Source organism: Clytia hemisphaerica, unplaced genomic scaffold (genome assembly GCF_902728285.1).
Source record: "Clytia hemisphaerica strain Z4C2 unplaced genomic scaffold, Clytia hemisphaerica genome assembly, whole genome shotgun sequence".
NCBI lineage: Eukaryota > Metazoa > Cnidaria > Hydrozoa > Leptothecata > Clytiidae > Clytia > Clytia hemisphaerica.
In genome coordinates, this window is record NW_027104383.1 from 949200 (window position 1) to 975792 (window position 26593).

At 35.0% G+C, this 26593-nt stretch overlaps 5 protein-coding genes across 6 annotated transcripts; 3 read left to right on the forward strand and 2 right to left on the reverse strand.

Moving 5' to 3' along the window:
- The first annotated feature begins 61 nt into the window (after positions 1-61).
- On the forward strand, positions 62-21863 carry LOC136819288 (gem-associated protein 5-like). Its single transcript, XM_067075521.1, has 21 exons — positions 62-139; positions 6788-7201; positions 7343-7397; positions 7644-7770; positions 7929-8237; positions 8735-8867; positions 9157-9541; positions 9811-10125; positions 14191-14583; positions 14702-14947; positions 15124-15246; positions 16319-16441; positions 17592-17729; positions 18273-18420; positions 18586-18705; positions 18954-19038; positions 19246-19374; positions 19482-19632; positions 20019-20158; positions 20317-21027; positions 21332-21863. The coding sequence occupies exons 2-21, from the start codon at positions 6797-6799 to the stop codon at positions 21527-21529; spliced, it is 4434 nt and encodes a 1477-aa protein (XP_066931622.1). The 5' UTR covers positions 62-139; positions 6788-6796; the 3' UTR covers positions 21530-21863.
- On the forward strand, positions 2484-3891 carry LOC136819290 (glycoprotein 3-alpha-L-fucosyltransferase A-like). Its single transcript, XM_067075523.1, has one exon. The coding sequence runs from the start codon at positions 2548-2550 to the stop codon at positions 3793-3795; it is 1248 nt and encodes a 415-aa protein (XP_066931624.1). The 5' UTR covers positions 2484-2547; the 3' UTR covers positions 3796-3891.
- Positions 4009-5667, forward strand: LOC136819291 (tRNA U34 carboxymethyltransferase-like). 2 transcript variants are annotated; one of them, XM_067075524.1, is made up of 3 exons: positions 4009-4127; positions 4516-4649; positions 4862-5667. In XM_067075524.1, the coding sequence occupies exons 1-3, from the start codon at positions 4052-4054 to the stop codon at positions 5612-5614; spliced, it is 963 nt and encodes a 320-aa protein (XP_066931625.1). In that variant the 5' UTR covers positions 4009-4051; the 3' UTR covers positions 5615-5667. The 2 variants fall into 2 exon arrangements, with proteins under 2 accessions (XP_066931625.1, XP_066931626.1); XM_067075525.1 differs by having other exon boundaries at positions 4038-4127; positions 4526-4649.
- Positions 21864-22078: 215 nt separating the features above from the next.
- LOC136819289 (F-box/LRR-repeat protein 20-like) lies at positions 22079-23892 on the reverse strand. Its single transcript, XM_067075522.1, has one exon. The coding sequence runs from the start codon at positions 23874-23876 to the stop codon at positions 22179-22181; it is 1698 nt and encodes a 565-aa protein (XP_066931623.1). The 5' UTR covers positions 23877-23892; the 3' UTR covers positions 22079-22178.
- A 637-nt stretch (positions 23893-24529) lies between these two features.
- LOC136819240 (oxysterol-binding protein-related protein 1-like) lies at positions 24530-26433 on the reverse strand. Its single transcript, XM_067075455.1, has 2 exons — positions 26128-26433; positions 24530-25423 (listed from the first exon to the last, which is right to left on the reverse strand). The coding sequence occupies exons 1-2, from the start codon at positions 26390-26392 to the stop codon at positions 24795-24797; spliced, it is 894 nt and encodes a 297-aa protein (XP_066931556.1). The 5' UTR covers positions 26393-26433; the 3' UTR covers positions 24530-24794.
- Between the last annotated feature and the right edge of the window lie 160 nt (positions 26434-26593).

Genomic DNA, 26593 nt, shown 5'->3' on the forward strand with positions numbered 1-26593 from the left:
CACATGTTTTCACGTGTTTTCAAAAAAAAAGAAGAACAGTCGAGGTGACAGTGACAGGAATTTTCACAGTGACAGGGCAGCAGTGCTGACAGCTTAACAGTTACCTGTTAATCAATCAGTAGTAACAAGACTAGTAGGGGTAAGTCGGAAAATCTGTATTTAGTTACTCCTTTGGATTTTACTAGTTTTTCTGAAGAGTATGCTATACTTATAATTATCCAGCAGACTTTTGTCCCTCCTCGTAACAAATCATCTATTTTGGCACAAAATGCTACTCTAGGGATCCTGCAAGTGTGATGATCTGATTTGTTTCTTTATTCAGTTCAGCCAAAACATTTAAAACCTTGAAACTCAAGTTCATGATTTAATCGGGAATAAAATATACTGTAATTAAAAAATATAATAAAATCCCATTCCTCACACTCTTTTAGCCATCTTTACCACATATTTTTTTGTTCTTGTTATTATTGTTTTTCTTTATATACTCAAGTTATTTGATTCAGTCGCATTTAGTCGTAGCATATGCGTATATCTTACTTATACTAAAGTTCTGGCTGGGGGGAACAGCAGTCTGTTCTCTAAAGAATCCTGCATTGTAACATGCATGCATAATTTTTCATTCTTAAACCATATGCAGTTAATTCCCATGATAAACAAAGAGGAATGAACAGTGGTACAGTTGTTACTTTTGGTTTGGGTTGTGGACGGCAAAATTTGTCGTTCTTTATGAAATTTATCGTTCTTTTTGTCTATTTTTAGTAATCCAGGATTCTTTAGATAAACCCCCTCACAACTCGGAGGACAAAAACCTGACAAAACATACAAAAAACTGTTCTATAGAGTTCAGCCAGTATGGATTCCACGAAATCTTGCGCCGAAGATATTTTTCCGTGCAGCAAGCCTCACGCCAAGCAAAATTTCTTTTGTACCAACATTCAATTTTTCAATAAGGGTGCAAGATGGGAAAAGAGGCGCATGCGCCAACATAATAATAAATTGACGTGAGCGCAAGCGAGCGAAAGCAAATTTAGCCAAATGGAAGCTAAAAATCGATGGATTATGGAGTCATTCACGCCGAGCTGGAATCATTACTATACGCCAACTGAAAATCAAACAATCTTTGTAAGTACCCTTACGCCAATGCGCTAAAAACGTTTCAGTTGTACGCCGAAGAACTTCGGCGTTAGTTACACGAAATCCATACTGGGAGTTCAGTTGAAAAAATTTGTGTCTTTTAGAGGATGTTTTGCCCCTTTGTCCAAATAGGCAGGCTAGCTCTAAAGCTCTAAAACAGCATCTCATAACATGAAAACTAGAATATTATTCTTCAATGGGAATCAGAACTATAAAGTGCACTTACAAACATGAATATGTCAGATCTAATAAAATTAATAACGGCACGCACTGTCATCATTGACAATAGACCTTTTTTCAAAGAGGCCACCCTGTTGAATAATTATGTAGTCCAGCAGAAAAACAATGATAAAACCATGCATAATTATTACAATATGCATGATACAGTAATTATGCATGGCTCTATCATTGCTTTTATGGCTGGACTACATAATTATTCAACAGGACGTCCTCTTTGAAAAAAGGTCTATAAAACAAACAATTTTCTATCAAGAGTCTTGTAAACATTCCAACAACTTCCATTGAAATGATCTGTCACTGCATCTGTCATTTTTAGCGCAGTCCGAGGATTGAGCCGAGAATGCCCGCAGAACGCCCATTAGCTCCCGCAAGGATGATAAACTTTAATCTGTCAATCATTTTCTCAAGCAAAGAGTATGCAAAGAGAATCTAGCTTTACGATAGTGCCGCGGATCATCAGTGGATAGTATTCAATTATCATCATCCCTTTCTTTTCATTCCTAGAACTTTTACAAAAAAAGGAAAAATAGAAAAGTTGTATTTTTTACTGCTTTATTCGCATGCTGAATTTGAAAGATCTTCTATACTATGTGGCGTTTTTTTGCAAACTTCAAAAAACTGATTTTTGTCCCGCTTTTGCGGGACTTTAGCTTAAGTGCTTGCATGCAGCAAGCAACAATTTTTGTATATATGAAGAGTTAGGGCTATACTGATAGGGTTGAGACATGACATAACACTACCTGACAACCTTGCCAACTTGAGATGTTTATATCCTTGAGATAAAAAATTTCAAGTGAAATCCGAAATCTTAGCCTAGTTTTTCCGACGACGTTGTATATTTTGAAAATTGACCTCAGAATTATTTTTGTTAGAAATTCTGTACTCTTCAAACATCAAGTTCCCTTTTTAGACGGGGGTTTTATGGAGATATGGTGTTAATTTTCTTACTCAATTATGGATGGAAAATAAAATTTTAAACATACAATCAAAACAAAGACGTACATGCATTGGTTTTTTGATACTGCACGAAATCCTTATTTTAAACTCAAATCAACCTCCTGACAAACTATTCTAAATCACCACTGGCCTACAATTTTAGCGTGACAGACACAAAATATGAAATTCTTTTAGTATATCTAGATTGTAACAAAAAAACTCAATGAAAAATCAAAAATGGCAAGACTTAGTCTGAAGAGATGTATGATCGGCTTTACATTAATTTTATGTTTTTGGCTTGTATGGAAGGTCAAGTATAAAAATCAAGGATTCATGAAATATCTACCCAAAGTAAATTTCTCATCTGTTGTCACACCATATGAATATCAAATGAAAGGGGATTTTCTACCTCCTCACTTACGTAAACAAAAACTTATCCTTTTCTTCACATCACATTTCTACAGTGACATCTGGAAAGGATTAGGTCCTGATGTATTACCTGGGTACACCCAAAATGCACATTGTAACATTAAAGAATGTTCAATGACTTATGACAAAAAGAGAATAAACGAGGCAGATCTTGTGATATTTCATGGTGTAGATTTTGAATATAAGAATTATACTGATAAACATTTCCAAGCAATGTTAAAGAAGAAACCATCTCATCAACGATGGGTGTTTTGGATGCATGAGACTCCTGTTTACTATCCAGAACCTGGAAATTATGATAATTTATTCAATTGGACTATGACATTCAGTCAAGGGTCTGATATCTACCACCCATATTACTCTTACAGAAGGCTAACTGCTGATGATGACAGACCTGGAAAGTACATGAACTATGCTCTTGGAAGAACAAAGAAAATAGCCTGGATGGTAAGTCATTGTGGTATGACAAGAGGTGAATATGTTATGGAACTGCAAAAGTATACTGATGTTACTGTTTATGGTTTGTGTGGGGCATCTTATGATAATATGGCAGGCATATGTTCTCGTGTTGAAAGTGAGTGTATGGATCAATTGAATCAATATCGATTTTATCTTGCTTTTGAAAACTCATTTTGTGAAGACTATGTGACAGAAAAGTATTATAAATTTGGCATAATGTATGGTGCTGTACCAATAGTGATGGGCGCTAGATACAATGCATTGAATTCTATACCAGGGTCTTACATTGATGCTTCCACATTTCCTTCAGTACAAGCTTTAGGAGAATACATTAATTTCCTCAGTGAAAATGATTATTACTACAATCAATATTTTGAGTGGAAAAATCACTTCAAAATGGACGATGGAATTGATAAGATTTGTTTACTTTGTCATGCAGCTCATGATGTAACTAGAAAGTCTAGTTTCCATAAACATTTCCATGCTTTTTGGAGCAAACAAGCAATGTGTGATCCCTATGAACCTGTCATTCAAAAGTTTGGTCACCAAATTGAACAGTCCAAACTTTCTAGAATAGGCGAAGGTACAAAATCATAGACCTATTTTATAATTAAAACATTATCTTTTTTTATAACCATTTTTACCTTTTGCACTTTATTTTTTAGAACTTTAATCAATACTAAATTTAATAGTTATATCAAGTAAAATTACACATCTAGAATTTCTGCCTTGTGTCTTTTTTTTCACTTTGCAGTAGGTTTCTTTTTCTTTAAGGTAGGCAATATTTCCAATTGGTCTTCTTGATAGTATTGTATTCTTTCCTCTTTAATAGATGAATAGTAAAGATAATTAAATGGATATTTCAAAAATAAGAAATAGTTTCCAGCTGAAATTTGGTTTGCATTTTATTTCAAGAACTATAGTAAAAGGTAATACATTTCATTGAAAAATCATATTGCTTCAACCAGAAGGCATTACGCAGCTAATACCTAAACTCGTTACACTGGTGGTGAAATGTATAATCTGTAAAAATCATAAAATTGTTAATAAAAATAGAATGTTTTAAAGAAAGTTACTTGAAACAGAAACCAAAGATTCATTCTTACCTATGTATCCTATATACTTATTAAAGAGCTGTGAATTAACCATTCAATTGGAGTGTTTACTCTTTTGTTAGTACTGAACACAGTTGATGGTCATATTTGTAAAATTGGTTACTCACCATTTATCATAGTTGGACATCAACCAACGGGATCACTTCTTTATTTAATTATTCGACTAGAAGAACAATGTTAACAATATTTTCTTTATTAATAGAATATTGCAGAAAAATGAGCAATTACATGAACTATTCTGAAGCTTCAAAGCTTTATGATGAAGCACGAGTTGCAGCAGATGCTGAAAACATTTACAACATTTTCACTGGGCTTCTCAAGAAACCAGCAAACAAAGTATTTCATTTATCAGCATTTATCAATGATTTCTTATGTTTGTACATTGAGCCGGTTTGTTAACAACCTCATTTCCTGCGTATTAGCTTTTTATGATTTTTTATCAAAGTATTGTTTTGCATGAGCTTCTTCAAAAACTTCTTAAATAATCAAAAATAAATATTATGGTGTATTTTATTGTAATTTTATTGCAATTTTTCTTTAATTTTTAGATCGATCTTTTGGATATTGGATGTGGTACAGGCAACTACAGTTATTCTTTCATGAAAAATGGTTTACAAAGCATTACCATTGCTGATGCTTCTCAGGAGATGTTAAACTGTGCCAAAATCAAAATGAAAGTATTTGAAGATAAAGTCACTGCACAAGATATCATTTTACCAAACTTACCATTTCCTGAGAAAAGCTTTGATGTTATTTCTTGCATGCAGGTTTTACACCATATTGATTCTGCTGCTTTGAAAGAATCAACCAAGGAACATCTTCAACGGGAAGACTATCCAAACATGCTTGAAACCTTGGGTCAAGCTTACAATGTTTTAAAACCTGGTGGGGTACTAGTTATTGATGTTATGTTTGAAGAAAATTGTGAAAGTTTTTGGTGGACCAGATTATGTCCAATAGCTGCTAAGGCGTTCAAAAGACTAAGAATGAGCCAAAAGGACATGATTCAGTCCTTAGAGAAACTTAATTTTGAGAATATTGTTTGCACATACTTTCCAGGCTCTCGCTTAGTTAAAAAGGAGATTTATGATGAAATTCAATGTATAGATGATCCTAAATGGAGATATTATCTTTCTCAGTACAAATTGGTTGAAAAGTCTGGTGAATTAGATAACCTAATTAAAATTGTAAAAGACGCAGAGACTTCTGGAAAACTGAAAGAGTATTTTGACGATTGGAGTGAAAAGCTCTGGACACATGGGAATCATAGTGCTGTTTTTGCAATGAAGCCTTTAGCATAGATTTTTGTTTAATTTTTATTAAGTTTGATTTTTCATAAATTTTTCAATTACTGGTAAAACTGGTAAAAGACTTATTTATAAATTATTAACTAGGTTGAGGGCTAGAAGGTTTATAAGGGTTTTTATACGTTTAGAATTTTTTATAAAGGTCATTTAAATACATACACATGTTTTTTCTGGGAAAAATCAATGTATCTACTAATTCAAGAGATTCTAAGAGATCTGTTTGTTGATCTTTTGAAATTCCTAAAAATTAGTTGTAATAAGGTTAAAAATGAGAAAACATTATTGTGACTTCCCAAGCTATTTAAAGTACCTGAAAATCAGACCGGTCTTGGTTGGGTATTACAAGCGGTCTAGTAGCGGTCAAATTTTTGTTTTAGATCTGCCTCCTGACCTTCTAGAAATGTGATCTCTAACGGTCCTGGCCGCTTCTAGACGCTTGTGACCGCTTGTTAGACCGGTCCTGACCGCTGGTGGCTGCTTACATAAAAAACTGTTGTAAAAGGATGTCAACCGCCGAGCGATCAGGGCCGGTCTGGGACCAGACACTTTGCAGCGGCAGCTAAATTAAAGTCTATTCACGATAAGTGTGCACTCTTTTTTCTTTTACCTATAACTTTTGAAGGAATTCTTCAATCTTTATAAATTTGGTATCGTTGGAGAGATATTTGTGAGTGGAACAATTTGAAATAAAAAAATCTTCAAAAGAATTCTAAAAATGAAAATGAAGAAGAAAAAAATGAAGATCTTGTAGAAAAGTGCTTTAACTTTCATTTTCACTGGAGAGATTCTTTGATCTTTGGAGGTCATCACTGTGAAGAAATTTCACTAAAATATTTATTCAATACAAAGTTATAATACAAAGTTAATAAGTAATTGACCCCAAAAAACAGCAGAAAACAGCGTTTTTAGATGTCAACTTAGCTTATAACTTTGTTTGATATCTTTTGACTGAATTCCTTCAAATGTTATAGGTAAATGAAAAAAGAGTGTAACTAGACTCGTAGCAGTCGGCATTTACATTTTTAAAAGACCGTCTAAAGACCGGTCCCATTTTCAGGTACTTTAAATCGCTTGGTGAGTCACATTTTATTTCAGCTATTTTTTTTATTCTTTTAACTTGATTTGTGTGCAACCATAAAATTAAAAAACAATCTTTTAATCTTCTAGATAAAAATCATGAAACCAAAAGGAAACATCAATGAGAACTGGAGGGTTTCAAACGAAAATGACAAAATCTCTGAATATGCTTTTGAAGAGGTTACAGAAGATGAATTCAACTGTGTTTTACCTTCTTCACCCAATTGGTACTGTAACAATATCCTTCACTCTTATAATGGATACTTTGCTTTTGGAGGAAAGAATGCATGCTTCATATTTGATATGAAGAAAAAGCCTCCCATATGTACCTGGTCAATGGTTGGAGCTACATTCTCTATCAGAGTGACAGCGGTTTCTTTACTTTCCACATTTGAGGATCCTAGTAAAGAACCTGATATGTTGGCATTTGCAGCTGAAGACGGACACTTGAAAGTTGTAAACATTGCAAATAAAACCACAGTGACAGAACATAAAAAACACATGGTAGATAATTTTGCTTCAAACCGAATTTTGTCTGAAAGGATTCTATAATATAATATAATTGAATGATTGTATGATCTTTTTCGCAGTGCTTGTGAGTTTAAACTTAATCTATTTAAAATCTATCCAATTTTCTTTCTGTAGGCCAAAATTACTTCAATTTCTTGGACACATGTCAATAAAACAACAATCATCTCAGGTAATCCACATGGTGGTTGATCTGGGTTTATTCAGGGTTTTCCAGAAAAAATCATGCTGAGGAGGTCTATTCCAATTCAAAAAGGGGTTGGTTTGAAAAAGCAGAATTCCTTTTGGGTTAAACTAAAAATTCACGAGGCATAGTTTAAAAACTGGCAAAGATTTGGGGTTTAATTTATTACCTGGAATTTATTATCAAGCTCTATATAATAATTTCACCTTTACACATTTCTTCCAATACGCCCAGGTGATGAAAAAGGTGTCATTCTGGTATGGGACTTTGTGAACAAGATATGTAACGTATGGACACCATTGCAAACCATGCTAACATATATTTCCTCTTCACCTCATTCTGCAGATATTGCTGCTTTTGGGTAAAGTGCAAATTAGTCAATAATTTAATATACAAATTGATATAAAACATTTTTCCATGTATACAATATACTTCACAAGGAGAAAGTTGTAAAACTTTACTCATTGTTTAAATATGCTTAAATCTGTTTGTAAGTATATATGATTGATTATTTTACAGTTATATGAATGGCAATATCATTCTTGGCGACACGAAGAAGCTGAACATCCTGCACACTTTCAAAAACCACATCAATGAAGTCTGTCACATCTCATGGCACCCCTTTGAAGGAGACCAATTTGTATCCATTGCCAAAGATAAGACGTTGAGAATATACAGTACTACAGACAAAATACTGCGGAAGTCCTTCACAACACCTAGGAATATTGGTTCAAGAAACAACTCCAATAAGAATACACAGCAGACTTCTAAACCATACTTCACTGTGCTTTGGCTTGATAATGACCGAATAGTTTCCTCATTCCCAACGTGAGTTTTTTTCTAATTAAAGGAAAGTTTTGTACTTCACATGAACTTGTTCTTGTTTATCAACTTATTTTATCAAGCCTATAACTCCCTGAGGGCAGTGGGTTTACCAATTGTTGATATGTGCGGCGAAAAAACTGGCTTTTAGAATTGTTACAGTTAGTTGTTGCTGTTTCAGTGCAGTAAAAAAATCGGTGAAATTCATATCCATACAGTGCATTTCTCAAAATTCAACTCTTTTAGAGCAAAAAAGTCCAGCAGAATTTTTCCTAGATTTCATGAAATTTCCACCCTTTCAACCCTGCACATACCTGTCCATCAATTTGCCTGACTGCTCCCCCCCCGGCTAAAACTACTACCCAAGATAAACAGGGGTCAAAGGTTGATCTAGGGATTTATATAAATGATTTCCTTTCGTTGTATATTGGGATACCAGACACCAGTTACGTAATGGAGTCCCTATTTACTTTTTAGCTAGATTTGATTCTTTTTGTTTTCAGTGGAGAATTGTTGTCTTGGGACATCAACTCTGGTAAATGGAAAGCGATTACAAATGGGCATAATCGCATTATTTTTTGTCTACGCAAAGATGATTTGACCAACCAACTTATTTCAGTATCCATGGACAGAATGGTAAGATTCTTCCAATCCCTTCCAAGTGTTTATCAGAATTAAGTATTATTTGTAATATTATCTTTGCCCTATGGGTTTTTTCAATGACGCCACAAGGAAAATCTTCAAATGTTTCTGTGGAACCAATTACCAACAACCAATTTTTCATATCTTGACATATTACATAATACATTAACATTATAATTTTTAAATGATTTCAAGCCATCGGATGACTGCTTTTTTAATCAAATAAAAACATAACCTATTTTTTACTATCATAGTCATACTTTAACATATCATATCATTACAGATTCTCATACACAAAACATCAAACCTGAAAGTTGTTCAACGAATTCCAACCTTTGGTGGTTTTGTGTACTCCTTATCCAGTGTACCACAAGATCCACATCGGTTTGCTGTAGGTGTCGGAGATAACACAATACGGGTCTGGTCAACTGGTGATCAGGCAGACCCTTACAATAGTGCATCGATATGGCATTCCATCAAAACCAAAGTGACAGTCATCCAGTACCATCCTACCAAAGAAGGAATCATTGCTTTTGGTACTGAAGATGGCCATGTTGGATGTTACAGCTCAATCACCCAGAAGTCTGATGTCTCTACGTCATATCACAAGAAGACAGTATATGCTTTGGAATGGGGACCTTGTTCTTGCTCAAAGGAGGAGCAGGAGGGCAAGAATCTTCTTATTTCTTCACTTAAATTTATTTTCTGCGAGAATTGATCATTGTATAGACAAAGCGTGAATCTATTGGAGGATAGAAAAATGTTTTTTGCTTATTCAAACAACGACTGTAAATAGTGTGGGTTCGTTATATTATAAAAATAGGGGGTGTATACAGGAGTGCAATATAAATGGTATGACTATGACTATTATACTTTAGAACCCCTTGCCTTCCCAAACAAATATAATTTTAGATCGAAAGTAGCTCTTTTCTTTTAGATGAAAAAGTCAAGGTCAACTGTCTATATAGTGTTGGTGGAGAGGGAATGATCCTGATGCATAAATTAGGAGCGTTTAATCAGAAAGCAGTTGACATTGGTGCCCTCATCAAGAAACACAATCATATCACTTCACCTCCATCACGATCAGAAATCAAATGGCATCAAAGTTATCAATTTGTTGCCATTGGCAACGAGGACGGAACCATAGATGTTTTTGACGCACCCTATTTGACGTTGCTAGGGCATATTCAAGCCCACAAGAAGATCATTAATTCGATTGATTGGCATCATGACTTCACTGCTGATTTATCTGGTAAGACCTTTGAAATTTATCATAACTTTATTCATCAATGGTTTCTAATTGGTCAGCCTAAGCTGAGCATTCAAATCCGTAAAATTCATTTCTTCCATCATCATCATCATAAGACGGCAAAAAAAAAATCCGATTTTCCGATCTCACTTTGATTTCTAAACTTTCTTCCGATCGGGTTAACTTTTTGGGTACTTTTAGCGTACGTTGTTTTTACAGATCATAATGTGCTCACTTTGATTTCTCAACTTTCTTCCGATCGGGTTAACTTTTTGGGTACTTTTAGCGTACGTTGTTTTAACAGATCATAATGTGGTGTTTCAAGATGGCGGCTCAAGCGATAGTCAGATGTGATAAAAGTCAGTGTTGTACCAAAGTATTTCCAGTATAAATCTGTTGCAAGCTTCAATTTCTGTCATTTATTTTTTAACTCGGCAAATCAAACACATGATTTTCATCAAGGGGACTCTTTTTCTATATCTTTTGAAGCTTTAAAGCCGTTTGCTCAAGTTTTTGTTTATGTTGAATTTTCTGATACTTTTTATTGCCGTTTTTGCAATAAAAACATATTTTTCTTGTTTGCCTCTAGGTGGGATTGATGGTGTTATAATGTTATTGGAATTTGATAAAGTTTACAAAAGTACAGCTACTGTCTAAATTTGATAAAGACTGGATGCAATTGTGCTTTTTTGGACTAAAAGGCGAATCGCAAAAAATTGTTTGGTTCCCGTCATTTCTACTTTAAAAAGTGGGGGTCGTTCGGTCATTCGGTTGAAAATATTTTTCTTTTAAGATGCGCAGCTACATCTTGTTGAAAGGGAATCCGTCGTGTGGACTGATCCGAATTAAGAAATTGAGAAACCGTGGATAAACTGGTTTTCGGTTTACTCTCCATTAGCATGTGGCTCGCTACTTCGATTTGAAAACTTGTAAACACAGAGCGTGCAGAGGTCGACAGTGGAAATCCAGCAAAGCAGCGGAAAAGCTTTCCGACTCTCCAACTCTACCTGCTGACCGTAAATCAGGGTCGGTCAGATGACGGGAACCAAATGATGACATCACATCTCCTATTATTGGACTTGCAAAATTATGACAAATGGTCTTTGGAATTTGATCAATTATATTAATATTAATATATACAGTTCTTGTTGAAATTGATCAAACTATTTTTCATGCAGTTCCGGACGCAGATTGTGTTTTTCTAACCTTTCCTAACTTTGGTGCACGTTTTGACCGAATAATGGAATGGAATGAATGGCGATAACAGTTTATACATATCTCTTATCAGACTTGCAGAAAGCGGACTGCAGAAAGTTATGAAAAATGGTTTCTAGAATTTAATGAATTATATCGCCAAGTTACACAACAACAGATCCATCTGGTCTTCATTTAACATTATTTTAAAGTTTAAAAAACACTGCCAGTGCTTGGCACAGAAGAGAGGACTCCCAGTTGAAATTAATTGCTACTTCGCTGCCTTGTTGAATTTATTTATTATGGTCGTGTGTTTATTCCGCTAAGGCGGTAAGGCGATTGCCCAAATTCATAGACCAATCAAAAGGGAGTTTAAAGCAAAACGGGGGAAAAATGAGCTTCCCCGCATAGTTATGAATTTTAAGTTTTGCTTTCGATTATCATTTGCGACTAAACTACATACAAAATTTATTTACGCAGACTGGATGCAAATTATGTTTTTCTGATCTTGCCAAATTTTGGCTTTGACTGAATAGCAGTCAGTATTTACGTACCTCATTGCCCTTGCAGACAACTGATAAATGGTTTCTGTAATTTGACCAAAGTCTACCAAAATACAGTTCCTGTTGAAATGTTATAAATATGAACTACGTTTTGTAAAGTTTTTGATGCAAATTGTGTTTTTCTGGAGTTTGCGCTTTGTGACTTAAAGTTTGTAGCTTGTTAGTTTAAAGTGTTATTGGAGTTTTATCAAGTAAAACAAAAAGTACAGTTTCTGACGTTTTGGCAATTTTCTTATTTATTTCTAGTATAACACTTTGGTCAGATATGGATATTGTCTACATCGAACAGAAAAAATGTATCATACAGGGTTCCCAGCACTTAAGAGAAATATTTTTCCCTGACTTTTTCCAAAAAAAAGACCTTTTTCTATGACTTTTAGATTGACCAAGGTGCCTTTTTCCCTGACCAGAGCAGAATATTGGGCCTTTTTCCCTGACCGTTCGCCCCAACAGTATTTTGAAAAACACCATATTGAGATAAAAAAAATAAAACTTCACACAATTTCAATACATATTTTTTTTTAAAAAGCGAGTCTACTAAAACCCCACTAAAACCAGGATACAAAAGGGGTACCGTCGTATGTAAAGATGAACGTGCTATCATTTGAATGAAAACTTTCCTCTTTCTAAAAAGATTGACTGATTTTGGAATTCCCTGACTATTCCAAAAAGAGTTCCCTGACTTTTCCCTGACTTTCACTACTTTTTCTAAATTTTCCCTGACTTTTCCAGGTTTTCCCTGACTTTTTCCAAAAAAGCTACTTTTTCCAGGTTTTCCAGGTTTTCCCTGACCGCTGGGAACCCTGTCATAACTGACTGGAATGAAATTAACAAAAAGTTTAATTACACTATGTTTCTCTTTTATTTTATAGTAATGAACTATAGCTTAATTGTTTGATGTCATAAAAACAGTGCTACAATGCTAAAGAGAAGTATACTTTGAGTTTCTCGTGGGGGGGGGAGGTGTGAAGGAGCTCTCAGGCTTGTTATCAAATGTTTCACATTTTGTACATTACACGCTTTTTTTTATAAGAATAGTGTACTTTGGTTGAGGGTAAGCATTATTCTTATTTTTCTATTGTTCTAAACAATAGGCCTATTGTTTTAAACCCGAAATCTCACCCTGATATTCTTATAGAAGTTATTCTTATAAAAGAAAAAGCGTGTATTCAACATTTTTAGTCTACTCTGTTTCAGTACATCTCTTACATCTGTTAACCCACTTATTAAAGCTATCTAGCTAAGCTCTATTGGCTGACCTTCCAGCCTCGGCTGGTTTATTTATGTTTCTAGAACTATAATTTGTAAGTATAATTTCCGATTGTTGAAGTCATTTTATATCCATACAGAGTACAGTGCCGTAGGAAGCATTTTCATATTGGGGGGGGGGAGTTTAGTGACACCGCGAGGGCCAACCATGGTTTGGCCCGAGAGGGAAAATTTTGAAAATGCTTTCAAGAAAAAAGACAATTATGACAAATTAAAAAAGAAAAACTTTGCATTTTGCAAAATAACCATTTTTGAAAAAATTATCGGCGGGGCATAGCCCCCCCCCTTGCCCCCCAGTTGCTACGGCATTGGAGTATCGAATGAAATAAATATTCTGATTGTTGTAAACTTTGAGGGAGTCGAAAACTGTTAAGAAATTTAAAAAATTAAAATACTGGTTTCAGGTTAGAGAGAAATGAGGGGTATGAAATATCTTTTATAAGACGCAAGTTTTGTATCTTTTGGTAGTCTGGCAAGCTAGACGACTAATTCAGACATACTGTAGTAGAAATAAAGCAAAAAGTAATGGAAGGAACAATTTTAGTCGTCTCGTGCACTAACTCCAAACAAAAGAAAAGTGTCAATATTGCATTTATAATTTTTTCCCGTTCAAAAAAATTCTTGAAAAATGTGTGTGGATTTGTGTGTTAAAAGTTTTTCATTTTGAGTTGATTTTGTTTTGAGAGTTTGTTGTTGCTTGATAAACTGTTTTCTCGTTACGCAAGTTTCTGCGTAGCTAGCCGGGGTATCTATAAGGCTGGAACACCGGATTCTTCCAGTCGTTTATAAAAACTAAATCACGTATTATTATTTGTATTAGTATTATTAGTATTACCCGCATTATAAACGACTCCAGTCTAATCTTTTGGATATCTGCACATTTTCAATCGAGATTTTTGACCAGGAATAGTTCGACCTTTCTCTGTTTGAATATTCAAAGTGGACTCAAGTTAACCAACAAACGAGAATTTAGGCTCTAGAGGATAAGGTACCGGATAATACCAATGAAAATATCAAACAAGTACATTTGTTCATTTTACAGACTGCTCGTTTTGGATTGCGAGTGGTTCAAACGAAGAGACGGTATGTGTTTACGATGCAAGAAGTATTTGTCTGCAAGAGAAATCTTCTATCAAGGCCATCACTGTTGATACACCTTATCAAATACTTACTGGGCACTCCTCAAGAATCACCAAAGTCAAATGGAGTCCTCACGCTATCGGTGTTCTTGCCTCCTCTTCTTATGATGGCAGTATCCAGGTGTGGGACGTTAAGAAGAATGAAGGTCTTGGTAATTATCGTGGTCATTTGGGTCGTGTACATTGTGTGGCTTGGAGTTATGTTTCGTCAGATGTTTTGTTGTCAGGCGGTGAAGATTTCTGCTTACATCGTTGGCGGTATACAGAAACTAAAGATAAAATGCCCCCGTCGTCAAGTAAGTGTTAATTGTTATTTTTTATCAATTTTCCTGGGATAAAAAACTTACTGAAAATAATCATTTTTTGATATCTGCTTACCTAAATATATTGATTGAATAATTGATTGATTTTCAGAATCGAAGCAGTCAAAAACGAGGAAGAAGAAAAAGAAAGACGCACCTGAAAAAGACGGTGAATCGAAGAAGGAACTCATACAAACTGATGAAAAACCACCGGAGGAAAGCTCTAAGCCTGCAACACTGGAAGAAGCATCCAACCAACAACCGTCGCAAAAAGCTTCCCAAGAAAGGACTACTGTGAAAGATTATTCAAACGTGAACGGAGTCCTATCTGATGACGGTGTTGAATTTGTGGAACAACGTAACAACCCTTTATCTCTCAGAAAATCGCCCCCTTTTACCAAAAAATAAACTGATAGAGACGATGGAGTATTATTGTTTCATCCCTTATTTTCTGTGTTTTTTTCGGACAAACATTTTATGGTCAATGAAAATATGAGATTCTCCTACTTTTAACACAGTTTCTTTATTTTCCAGTTGATGGTAAGCATAGAGGGAAGAAGCCAAAGGTTTCACTTTTGAAATTGTCTTCCATTGCTGATTCAAAGAAGAAAGAGCTCATGCAAGAAGATTGCATCAATTTGGCCACCTATTTAAAAGGTAAACCGACACCCAGTTATTATGTAGCCCTTCTGCAACCTGTACCAACCCATCAAAGTAAACTAATCCTGGTATTGCGGTACACGAAATACGTGAGCTTTTTTCGGGTAAAAAGTTAGAAATCTAGTTTCCAAACAACCTTACCTCGTCCCCGTGTATCCCAGGCTTTATTTACGTTACTGATTGACGCCAAAGAATTACCGAGCGCTATCAGTTAGCATCAAAAAGCTGATAATACGCAGGGAACGAGGTTGGTTTCTATACTTAACCCTATTATTATCAGGCTTTTTCGGATTTTGTATTCTCAAGGGGGGGTGTTTTCCACCAGCCTTGCATAACTTTTGATCTATAAAAGATATGGACTTGAAATTTGGCATAAATGTTCTCTACCATAAAAGGAGTTCATAGAAAAAAATTTGGGTTGATGACGTCATCATAAAGGTGGTGAGGTCATCACAAACTTTCACATTTATCGCTTACTAATGAAAAAGTACTATTCAATAAAATAGCAATTAAAGTTGAACGAATGGAGATTTTTCAATTCTGTTTTGAATTTCTAAAAGCCAAAATAAATATCTTTAACATATTTGCCGGTTTTAAACATACTAATAAAATTGACCTTTGAAATCCATGCAGAAAATGAGTAAATTTTTTCAAAAAACAATGACGTCATTTTTGATGACGTCAGCAGTTTTTGAAAATTTTTTTAATATTTTTTAGAATTTATTATCGATACCTAAAATCTGTCAAAATTTGAAGTCAGTTGGATGACTAGGTCAAAAGTTATGCTAAATTTAAGATTTTTGGATTTTACAGGGTTTTAGCTGGATTTTATGATATGCCTGCACAAAAAAGTCATAAAACCTGATCTGGTCGGTGTATAATTGTAAAATTTGGTATACATGCTGCTAATAGGATTATATTAAAAGTCAAGAACTTTCAGAGTGTTAAAAAAGTGAGCTATTAACAAAAGAGTGCCAGCCTGGTGGAAAACACCCCCCTGATAAAAATAGGGTTAAATGTTTCGATGTTTAATTCTGTAATATGATCTTTGGTTTCTTCTTTCACACAGCTGAATCAACGAAGCTTGGTAGTGGGTGTGAAAAAGCAGGCATCACACCAGGATCAGAAGAACACGTCAATCTTGGATTATACACCGACCGGAAAGGTGTCTTCACAATGCTTAGTACTGAAAGTAAGCTTTATTGTATGGTGATGTTTGTGCTCTCGACATGCCTGTATGTCTTTGACATTATCGTGGGGTTAATGAATTTTGGCCACTAAATCAAATTCAAAAGCTACATGAATATTTTAAGCTTGTCTTCCTTCTTTAAAGATGAAAAGATATACCGGGTGACCCACGAAAAGGTTCGGACGGTTTTCGTTGGCTAGGGTCTGAAATAAAAGTAATATAAACTCGATCTTTTTTTTAAAAGATAGAGGATGCTCTAACTTAAACTTTGAGCTATTACTTTTTAAATTTGGTTCAGTGGTTCTTCATTTATGAGCTTTTAAAGTCAAAATTCAATTATCGGAAAGTGCAAAAACACGTCAAAAGTGAGGTATCAAATTATAATTGTTTTCTTTATCTTTAACATTGTGTTTTTCGAGTGTGCTGTTTTACGACCTCGTTAATTAGTGTTGTAGGTAATTAAAGTTTGTAAAATAATAAATTAACAACGAAGTAGATTTATATAAATTTATTGTAAATATTTTTATCAAAAATATTTAGCAAATAGGCAAAATTTGCCTTCTTTATGAAAATGTCGCGTCTTATGAAAGAACAGAGAGTGTGGGTTTGCCTGGAATATGCTAGAAAGTGTATGGTGGTGGTTCTTTTCTGAACGAATAACTTGTTAATAAATTTTGTGAAAGTAAAGAATCTAAAAAAAGTTTTAAAATTGAATAAGAATATCTAACATGCTCTTTTCTAACGATTTAACGACCTTGCTTGATTGATTGATAATAAAACAATTTGATACCTCTTTTTTGACGTAATTTCGCTCTTTCCGAAAAGTGAATTTTGACTTTAAAAGCTCATAAATGAAGAACCACTGAACCAAATTTAAAAAGTAATAGCTCAAACTTTAAGTTAGAATATCTACTTTCTACATATTAAAATTTCAAGCACTTTGAGACATTTGTTCGGCCTCGAGACGCCGAAAACTGTCTGAACCTTTTCGTGGGTCACCCGGTATATATATACTTCCGACACTTATATTTCACTTTACTTCAGACACTTTGAGTAATTTCTAGGCCTATCTGCAGTTGAAAGAATAGGATCTTGAGTCAGTATTATTAGTCTTTTCTACATACATGATTTAACAGTGAGATTTCTTTTGCAGGTCAGAATCACAAAGAGAGCGGATCCATCGACAAATACAATCATCTGCAGATCTGGCAAAACAGTATCCCTGCTGCAATCGAACATGCTGTCAAAAATAAGTGTTTGAATGACTCACTGGTCGCCTTGAGTCCTTTAGGTATTTATGTCTATACGGGTCAAATTGCTTCGTCAAGAAAATTAACACAAAACTATTAAATTGTCGGATTCGGCTTAAATTTTCATTTATAGTAATTTTGACTTTTACGGCCTGGTTTTCACTATACGTTCAAAGATCCTCACTAAAGTTTGAAAAATGTAGAAGTTGAACCAAGTACGATGACAAATGTTAGAAATTCGAAAAGGTATCTAAACATAATCTAATATGAAGTAAAAACAACAACATTTGGCTATTCCAGTCTACTTAGAATGCTGTCATTGCTGGGTGTTCTTCCGAAAAGAACTCTAAAATTTTATTATTTTTGAAATTCTCAGCAAGCTTTGAATACAAGATATCAAATTGATATGCAATTTCATTCAAGAATTCTTGCCCAAAACCTTGCAATAGATTCATCACTTTAATGAAGAAGCACGACTTCAAGGCTTACGATAGCCTCTCAAAGATCCTGGAAGCTATATTGGCTAGATCTTCATTAGATTGCACTCAACAAAATCTGTATTTCTCAGTTCTATTTCTCTTCAGGTGGTTATGACTTATGGCTTTCAACCTGTATGAAGTATGCTGAGCAACTGGAAGAAAGGAGCAATTTCAGTATGGCAGCCAACTATTACATGATGTCTGGTGATTTTAATCGCGTCATCAATATGTTCAAAGCTAATAATTTTATCAAGTATGTCCAATGTTTAGTTCATGTTTTTAAGCAAAAGTAATCAGACGAAAAGTGTAAACCTGAATCGACCCTAACTTTCTACATTAGACCCGAAAACAGAGTTCGATCAATTACAAATTTTCTAACAGAGATATTGTAATATGTCCGATGTTTTTTATTTCTCAGAGAAGCATTAACGTTTGCGAAAAGTCATCTACCGAAAGGAGACCCAACATTGACCGAGTTGTATTTGCTTTGGGCGAAAAAACTGTCCAACGAAAACAGTTATGAAAATGCTGCAGAGTGGTAAGTTTAGATTCAAAGCTGGCTGGTGGCAATTTCAATTGTCTGTTCTGTGTCCTTGACGTCTTTAGCGTTTTCCCTCTGATAAACGCCACCCTCAGTGACCTGCCTAATTAATCTGAAATAATATTTAAACGTCGCAATCTAATGAGGTGAGTCACAACATGCGCTCACTAAAGATGAATAAGGTCTTCTTAATCTATACATGAACAGGAAAAATGATTATTATCATTATTCTCTTTGTATTTTAGTTATTTAGCCTGTGGACACACTGATGACGCCATTACCATGCTCTCGAAACGCAATGATGCTAATGCTATCATGACAGCTTTAAAGGTACGACATAACGATAGATGAGCCTAGGGGGCTCAAGGTTGCCCCCTTTGTCTATTACCCTCTCTAGAACGAAACCGTTTAATCGAAATCTTCTTTAGACCTTTAAAAACTAAATGGAACTAAATGAAACTAAATGAAATCCAAAACTTTATGTTAAAAAGCTCGTACCAACAGATCGTGATTCATTTACCTTGTTAACTTTTACAGGTCGCAGCAATTTACGAGATGACAGAAAAATGTGATCAACTCTCAACGAAAGCTGCCAAAGCACTGTTGCAAGAACAAAGATGGTCCACGTGCTTCGAACTGATGAAGGAACGTCCTGCTTTACCTATGGTAAGGGGTTTGTCTTTTGCCACTAATTTTGTCATCAGACAATTGTAAGTAATTCTCCAAAATATAAACTAGTTTTTGACACAGATTTTTTGATATTTTTTAAATAGATCAACAAAATTCAACTGGTTGTTGGTGAAATTTTATTGGACTACGTTGACAGAAAACAATTGCTGACATTGTTCCTTGAGGATACAGATAACCACCAAACTCATCGATGCTTTTCTCGTAAAAGTAAGTTAGTTGATCTAATCGTAGCCTGTACCACCCCGCCCACGGGCGTTTTTTATATTTTGAACTTCGCGTTGTCTTTTCAGTAAGCGAAGACGAGTTTGGTATAGGCTAATCTAATCGAGGACGACTAGTCGATGCTCTTTCACGCACTTGTAAATTTATACGTCTTTTTTTGTTGTTTTCTTTTTTGCGATGGTGGACTGCTTGGGAGCCAAGCACAAAATTGAGGACAATAATAGGTTCTTTAGAGAAGGCTGCTTTTTAAAAAAAGGAAAGGAAAGAAAGGAAAAAAAGAGATGGTCTGAATTTACTTGATAGTCGATTGTTGTTTTAATAAGGGTTTTGAAGGAATAGACTGCATTAAAACACAAAGAAAGATTTTCGTATCCAATGAAGTTAGCTTTTCCATTTAGGTTCCACAGACGATATTTCAATTTTGACGTACATGGCCAATCTCCTGGAAAACAAATTCGGTATCACACAAAATAACATCTTGAGTATAGAGGAAGCACCAAAATTACAAATATTGAAATCCAACCGAAAACCAAACGATGTAAGCAATTTAAATTTCATTTTCCCCCCATTTTTCCTAAGCCGAATCCTTTTCACTCAAACCCTGAACATTATATGCCGTCAAAACTGACATTTAAATTTGGCCTACAAATACTGTAACTTTCTGTATAGAATCTCGTTTGTAATTTTGTTTTCAAGCTATTGTACGATTTGATAACCTGCTTCGTGAGCTCGCTGATACATCTGCTGAACAAGGATGTGACTACATCGTTGAAAGAGTTATTGGTTGGATTTGATCTGCTGGCAGGTCACGGATTTCAGATTATCTTAGAACCGATTTACAATACACTCTTCCTACGAAACCAAGTTAGTTTCAGCGGAATTCTGAAAAATTATGGAAATGCTGACGAATCTCAAGACTTGAACTCCTTAATGACAAACTTTATGGCTTTCGAACTTCAAGGTTTGCTTTACTCGACATTATGGAAGACACAAGATCAGACTTGCGACGAAAATGAAAACTTACTTCGAAATATCAAGGAAAAATATAATGATGAAAATATTAGTTCGATACTTCATCATTCGAGCTCTATTCTTTTGAGTGCCACACATTTTCATTACTTTAATTTGGAAGATCAAATGCAATCGATCAAAGAACGGAACATGGAATTAGAAATCAAGAAGCGATTGAAGGAGCATTTAGCATCAAAACAGAACGCCAAAAAGCCTGTGAAGGTCAATAGAAATAAACGATTATCGGTTGAAGAAGAGGTTCGTGAATTTTTAGGAGAAATAGTGGACAATGTGGTACGTTCCTTTCCAACGGAAGAAGAGCTAAAGAAAACAGCACTCGAAGAAGAAATGAATCATGTGACGGCTGCACTTGACAAAATTCCTCAGTACTTTAAGGTAAGTTTCCTTTACATTTAAAATTTTTTAGTAGTGGGCAAACTCTTAGGACCCGTGACATTTTTTATGAGACGCAACCAAGTATTTAAAGATTGCGTCGCGTGAAAGATGTCACGGTTCCTAAGGGTTTGTCCCCTACTAGTATATAATTATTCTAGAATCATTGACAAATTCGTTGTCAGTGCATTTGAAATGTCTAATTTACTTACCAACCAATATTGGTCAAATTTTGAGCTCCTGAAAAACAAGTCGACATAATTTAACAACAGTTTTAAAATTTTCAGTAAATTTGCTTTCATTTTAGGATTTCAAATTTCCAAAAGTTGCCGATTCCCTGAACGTGATGTTGTTAATTTGCTGTCAACATGCTCACGTGAACAAAAACCTTGCTACTTTTTGTAAAGAACTTTTAAAATGGATGGACAATCAAAATATTGAACACACATCCAAATACGTTGAGCAAATGGTCCGAAATAAAGTGTTAAAATTGTCCGAAAATTAAAGAAATTACGGCTTGGCTAGAAATGAACTTTTGATGATGATAGATATTCTTTTGTTCATTTTTTCTACCTACCTACCTTTATTTTTCTTGAGTTTTTTAGATTTTATAATTTTTAGATTTAAACAGATAGGATATTTATTGAGTTTTATATTATTATTGTAAGCCTTTTCAAGGAATCTATGACGAATCTAGCTATGAAGTTAAACCTGAAAACTTCGGTCCTGAAAACTTCAGCTTTGTTTCACCGATCTCTATTAATTTAGTTTTCTTTGGATAGGTTTACCATTATCGAGTTTTGTTCACACATGCAAAAAAAGATATCTTTTTAAATTCATATTATTTTCAAATTCAAATTTCGTACTTCAAAATGTTCAAATTCCTATTTTACAATCAAACCAAAATGAATTAACGATTTTTCAGTTTACAGAAATTTTAAGATATTACAACCACCCCTATGTCATTCACCATGAAATGGTGATTACTTGAGCCTAAACCAAATGCTATTGATAGTTCCCGCATTCCTTTGTTAAGACCCAAGGCTGACGATGCAAACTAAAAGCTAATTTAAAAGGAAATGAAATCTTCTACTCTTTGGTTGATTACAGTACTAACGGTATCCAGTTACTCGATCATTCCCAAAGTAGCCATCTCACATGACTTGTCTCAACAACACAGCGCTATTCATTCTCTGTATACCTGATTGATAAAAGAGTTGACAATCATGAGTTTGTTGTAAAGCTGTTCTCAATCCGTAAGCTTTATAGGTTGGAATACTAATAACACGATGCAAGTAGTCATCAAAAGATCCAGAATGCATTGGAATGACACGACGTGGTCGTTTAGTGTTGATGTTTATGTTCATCGACGAAGCAATTGTGGAGATCAACTCCTCAACTTCAGCACGTTCCTTATGTGGATAACCACCGATGAAAAAATTCTCCAATTTCACCAATGCTCCAAACAAATTCTCTAAAGCTTCCTGGACCTGTCCACGATCTGTCAAATCAAACTGCACATTGTAAAGGTAAAGTGATTTCAAATTCTTCGATTCGTTTGTAACATGTTGAAGCATTTGAATAGCCGTGTACGAACAATCACCCGCTTGAAGACTAAGCTCTGAGATGCGTGGTACACTTTGTAGAAAATTGACGACATCTTCGTTTGTTTTTAGGATGGTGCCGATACGCAGATTCTTCAGATTGGGACATCGAGAACAAAGGTGTATCAACGAACTTGCTGACATGTGGAAGGTGCTTTGCAGATCCAGATATTCGATGGAGAGTTTAGATTCGATATTAACCAGATGGTTAACTACATCATTGCAGAACGACTTTCCCCAACCAACAAACGAAGCTTGTAGATGTTTCAAATAAACGAACCTTGGCAAGACAGCTTTCAAATCGTTCGTAGTAACTTTACAACAAAAAGAAATACTGAGAGATTCCAATTTACATTTGCTCCAGTTAATTCTGCTGAGATATCGTCCTTCCAATCGAGTACTGTTCACATCGATATGTCGAAGATGTGGCAACTCATCCACAGCTATGCGCAAAAATTCACCATTAATGTTCATGCAACCTTGAACGTTGATCGATTGAAGAGACGGCGAATTCTCAATGATTCCCTTTAAGAATTCTTCGCTGACACATGGGTTGTTTTGAATATGAATGATACGAAGATTTGGCATCCAAGACAATGATAAAATACTCAGCCAGTTATTAGGTAAGGTTTGCGAGAAAGCAACAGCTTCGATACATAAAAACTTTGCTGGGAAGCTGTATTCGTCAAACCAACGATCTTGTACGTTACGGACATCTAAAACTTTTAAGTGGGATGGAAATTTTTGTCGACATGACGATCGCTTGGTCACAGATCCATCTTTTGAGAAGCGACAGTTTTGTAATAAAAGTACTTCTGTCTTAGGAAACGCTCTCAAAATTCCTCGAAAAGCTGACACTGAGATAGAGCTCCACATTAAATTCATAACACTAGCGTGATCTCTCACAGATTTCGGTAAGGAAAAGATCCATGATTTCTCTATGATTCTCTTACATGAAAAGTTTGTTGTTTTCCATAGTTGGCGATCTTCGGCAATTCGTTTCCATTTTCTGCACACTCTCCTGGAATTGAGCAAGCTCGGAAGATCAAGAAACTGAAAGATGTGGAGCAACAAACTCTCAGGAAAAGACGACAACAATTTGAAAGTAAGTTCATTATTTGACTTTGCTTCTTTCTTTGGCTTGTAAGCCCAATTACTTCCTGTGCATAATATGTTTCTTCCACGACAAAACATGCATTTGGAGTCCATATTTCCTCTTTTGTTTTGAAAGTGAAGAGAAGGCATCATCCTCTTTCTGCTACCGTTTTTGCAAAATGTAAACAAAACAATGCAATGACATCTTTAAAGGGACATTGAAGAAAAAACAACAACAGTGTAACGTCTTCTTTTCGAGAGTGGAAAAAAATGTAAATAAACACTACAATGTCATCTTCTGTTTCAGCGCTTTGTTCTATGTGCGCGCGAAAAGATTGGGTGTGGCGTCGGGGGATAGACAGCAAGGATATGGGAGGTCTGAATTATAAAGTGAAACTTCATAAATTTTGCGTCATTTTTACATACAAGAAACGGGTCAAAATGTTTTATTGATTAACATTTCTCGAAATGTAGCGGAAGATATATACAATTCAGCGTTTGAAAAAGGGGTTACTTAATTTCTGTTACCTACGTATGCTGTCTTTAAACTCAGAAAAATGTTCCATATTTATTGAAAATATTTCCAATAATAGGAGTATGACATAGCGAAAGACAGTGATTATCTCTATGTCAACTCAATTTAGCTTAGCAGGTGCACCTCAGCAGATGATTTACTTACAATCTATATCTGTCACAAAATTAAATTGTGAGAGCATTACATTTAATTACTGACCCATCAATAACGATTTCCTTTTATGTGGGCTATCTGCAACTAGAGTAAATTTGTGTTCAGTGAAAGCTGTTTTCAAGGTTTCCTCTTGCCGTTTATTTCTTATGTAAGGTGTCATTAGAATTTTGTTTTTTTACAAAAAAATAGCTAGAAAATTAATTATACACCATTATACAATAAATAATTTGACTGGTAAATTTAATTACACGTGTTTCTTTTAATAAACGAAAACGAAATTTATGCACCTAAGATATTTATAATTTACATAAAACAATCTTATCATTTTTCCAGAAAAATACAATTTACAGTAGATATTTATATCATCGTCACATCTTTTTGATTCAAATCATGTTATAGTGGTCCGTTTGTGATATTGAACTTAACTTCCTTTTGATGAGCTGGTCCGTCAAACTGTCCATGTCGGACTCGTCGTCAAAAACACCAGAGTCACGTGACGTTGAGACTCGCTTACCCTCTTGTTTATAAAATCGAGTCAAGCTCGGCGAATTCTGTTCCGAACTTTCGGAAGAACTCTCAGATCTACGAGTATTGGGTGATGTTTTTTGTATGGGCGCTGAGTTATGCCGAACTAGATAAGTTGTATCTGTGTTGACGGGCTGTCCGGGAATTTGTAATAAACTTCGTCCGGTGATTGGTAAAATATTCGAATGATGTTCCTCTATTTCTCTCGCTTCATATGACGTAGTAAAAGCACTTGTCGAACGTGAAATGACCATATCGTTCGTTTCGAATATAAGAGTGTTCCGTTTACTGCTTTGTTCCACAGCTTGTTGTCCGGCAACTCGTTCTAATTCTCGTCGTAAATTCAATTCATTAGCGTATCTGTTTATGGTTTTGAGAATGTCACTATCCATGGTGAGGTCGGAAGCGACGCACCCCATTTCGTCCTTCGCAAGAGGATCTGCTGCACATTGACTCAACAAGTATTCCACTACTTCTAGTTTGCCTCCTGGAAAAGAAAATTTTAATGGGTTAGTTGGTTCTAATGTTTTATAGCTAGGAAATTGGTCTTTTTTATGGACCACCAGTCGGTATGCTACCGGCACTCTATTTGTCAACAGCGAAAGATCTGTTTTGACAAGTATGACCTGTCTTGAAAGGTCAAATGTATTCACACGTGACTCTTTGGGAAAATTGATACAATTCTCGACATTTTTTCTGTTTGATTTCTTCTCAAATTAAAACCCTTTAAGAGTGCGTGGGCTTGTTAATCAAAATTGTCAAGATATTTTTCTTTCGAAGCTTATTTCTTAATCACTGTATCTCATCACTGTATCTCATTCCGCTACATCAGAGAACAGAAAAACGGACAGTTTGTTAAAACTGATTAGTGCACAAATACAGTGATTCTGATACTTTTTGTGCTTAGTCAATGAACAAAAACCCGTGTTAGCACGTCCCCTGTTTCTCACGAATTTCAGTAATAATTGCCCCTAAGTAAAAGCTTCCTTACAAAGACATTTACGAGAAACTCGATAACCTTATCTTTTATTCTCCAAATTTAAACAAACTGAAAAAGGTCAGAAAGGGTAAATCGACAAGGTCAAGATTTTTGTCCTTGAAGAGAATGTTTTGTGTTGGTCACGAGATGAAAATCATGTATGAGCAAACACATGTATGAGCAAACACAGTGTTTCAGGAATAGTTTCTTACCTAGAGTAGCTGCATGCAAAGGCGTCCAACCGACTGAACTTTGAAGGTTTACACTTGCTCCATTCTTCAAAAATTCTTCCAAACATCTGACTTGTCCTTCAAAACAAGCGATATGAATCAATGTCAACCCTTCGTCATTCTTTAGATCGAAAAGCTCGTCCTTCCGATGTTCCCAGCGTAAAACATGTGCGATGCTTGTGTAGTCATCACAATGTATAAGTTGTTGTAGTCTTTGAAATAAATATTCTCTTCTCGTCTGCTGCATGTTGACCTCCTATTTTTCTGTTTTAACTTAAAATTCTGAAATGAAAAAAAAGTCAATGGTCAGTTAGTTTTGTACATGTAAATTTTCACATACGAGTGTTCATTCATCTTTTAATACAAGCACTCACACTACACTTCCCTCATGAAAAATAATATCAAAACAGCAACAAAAACCTTCCCTCAAACACTCAAAGTCACTGCT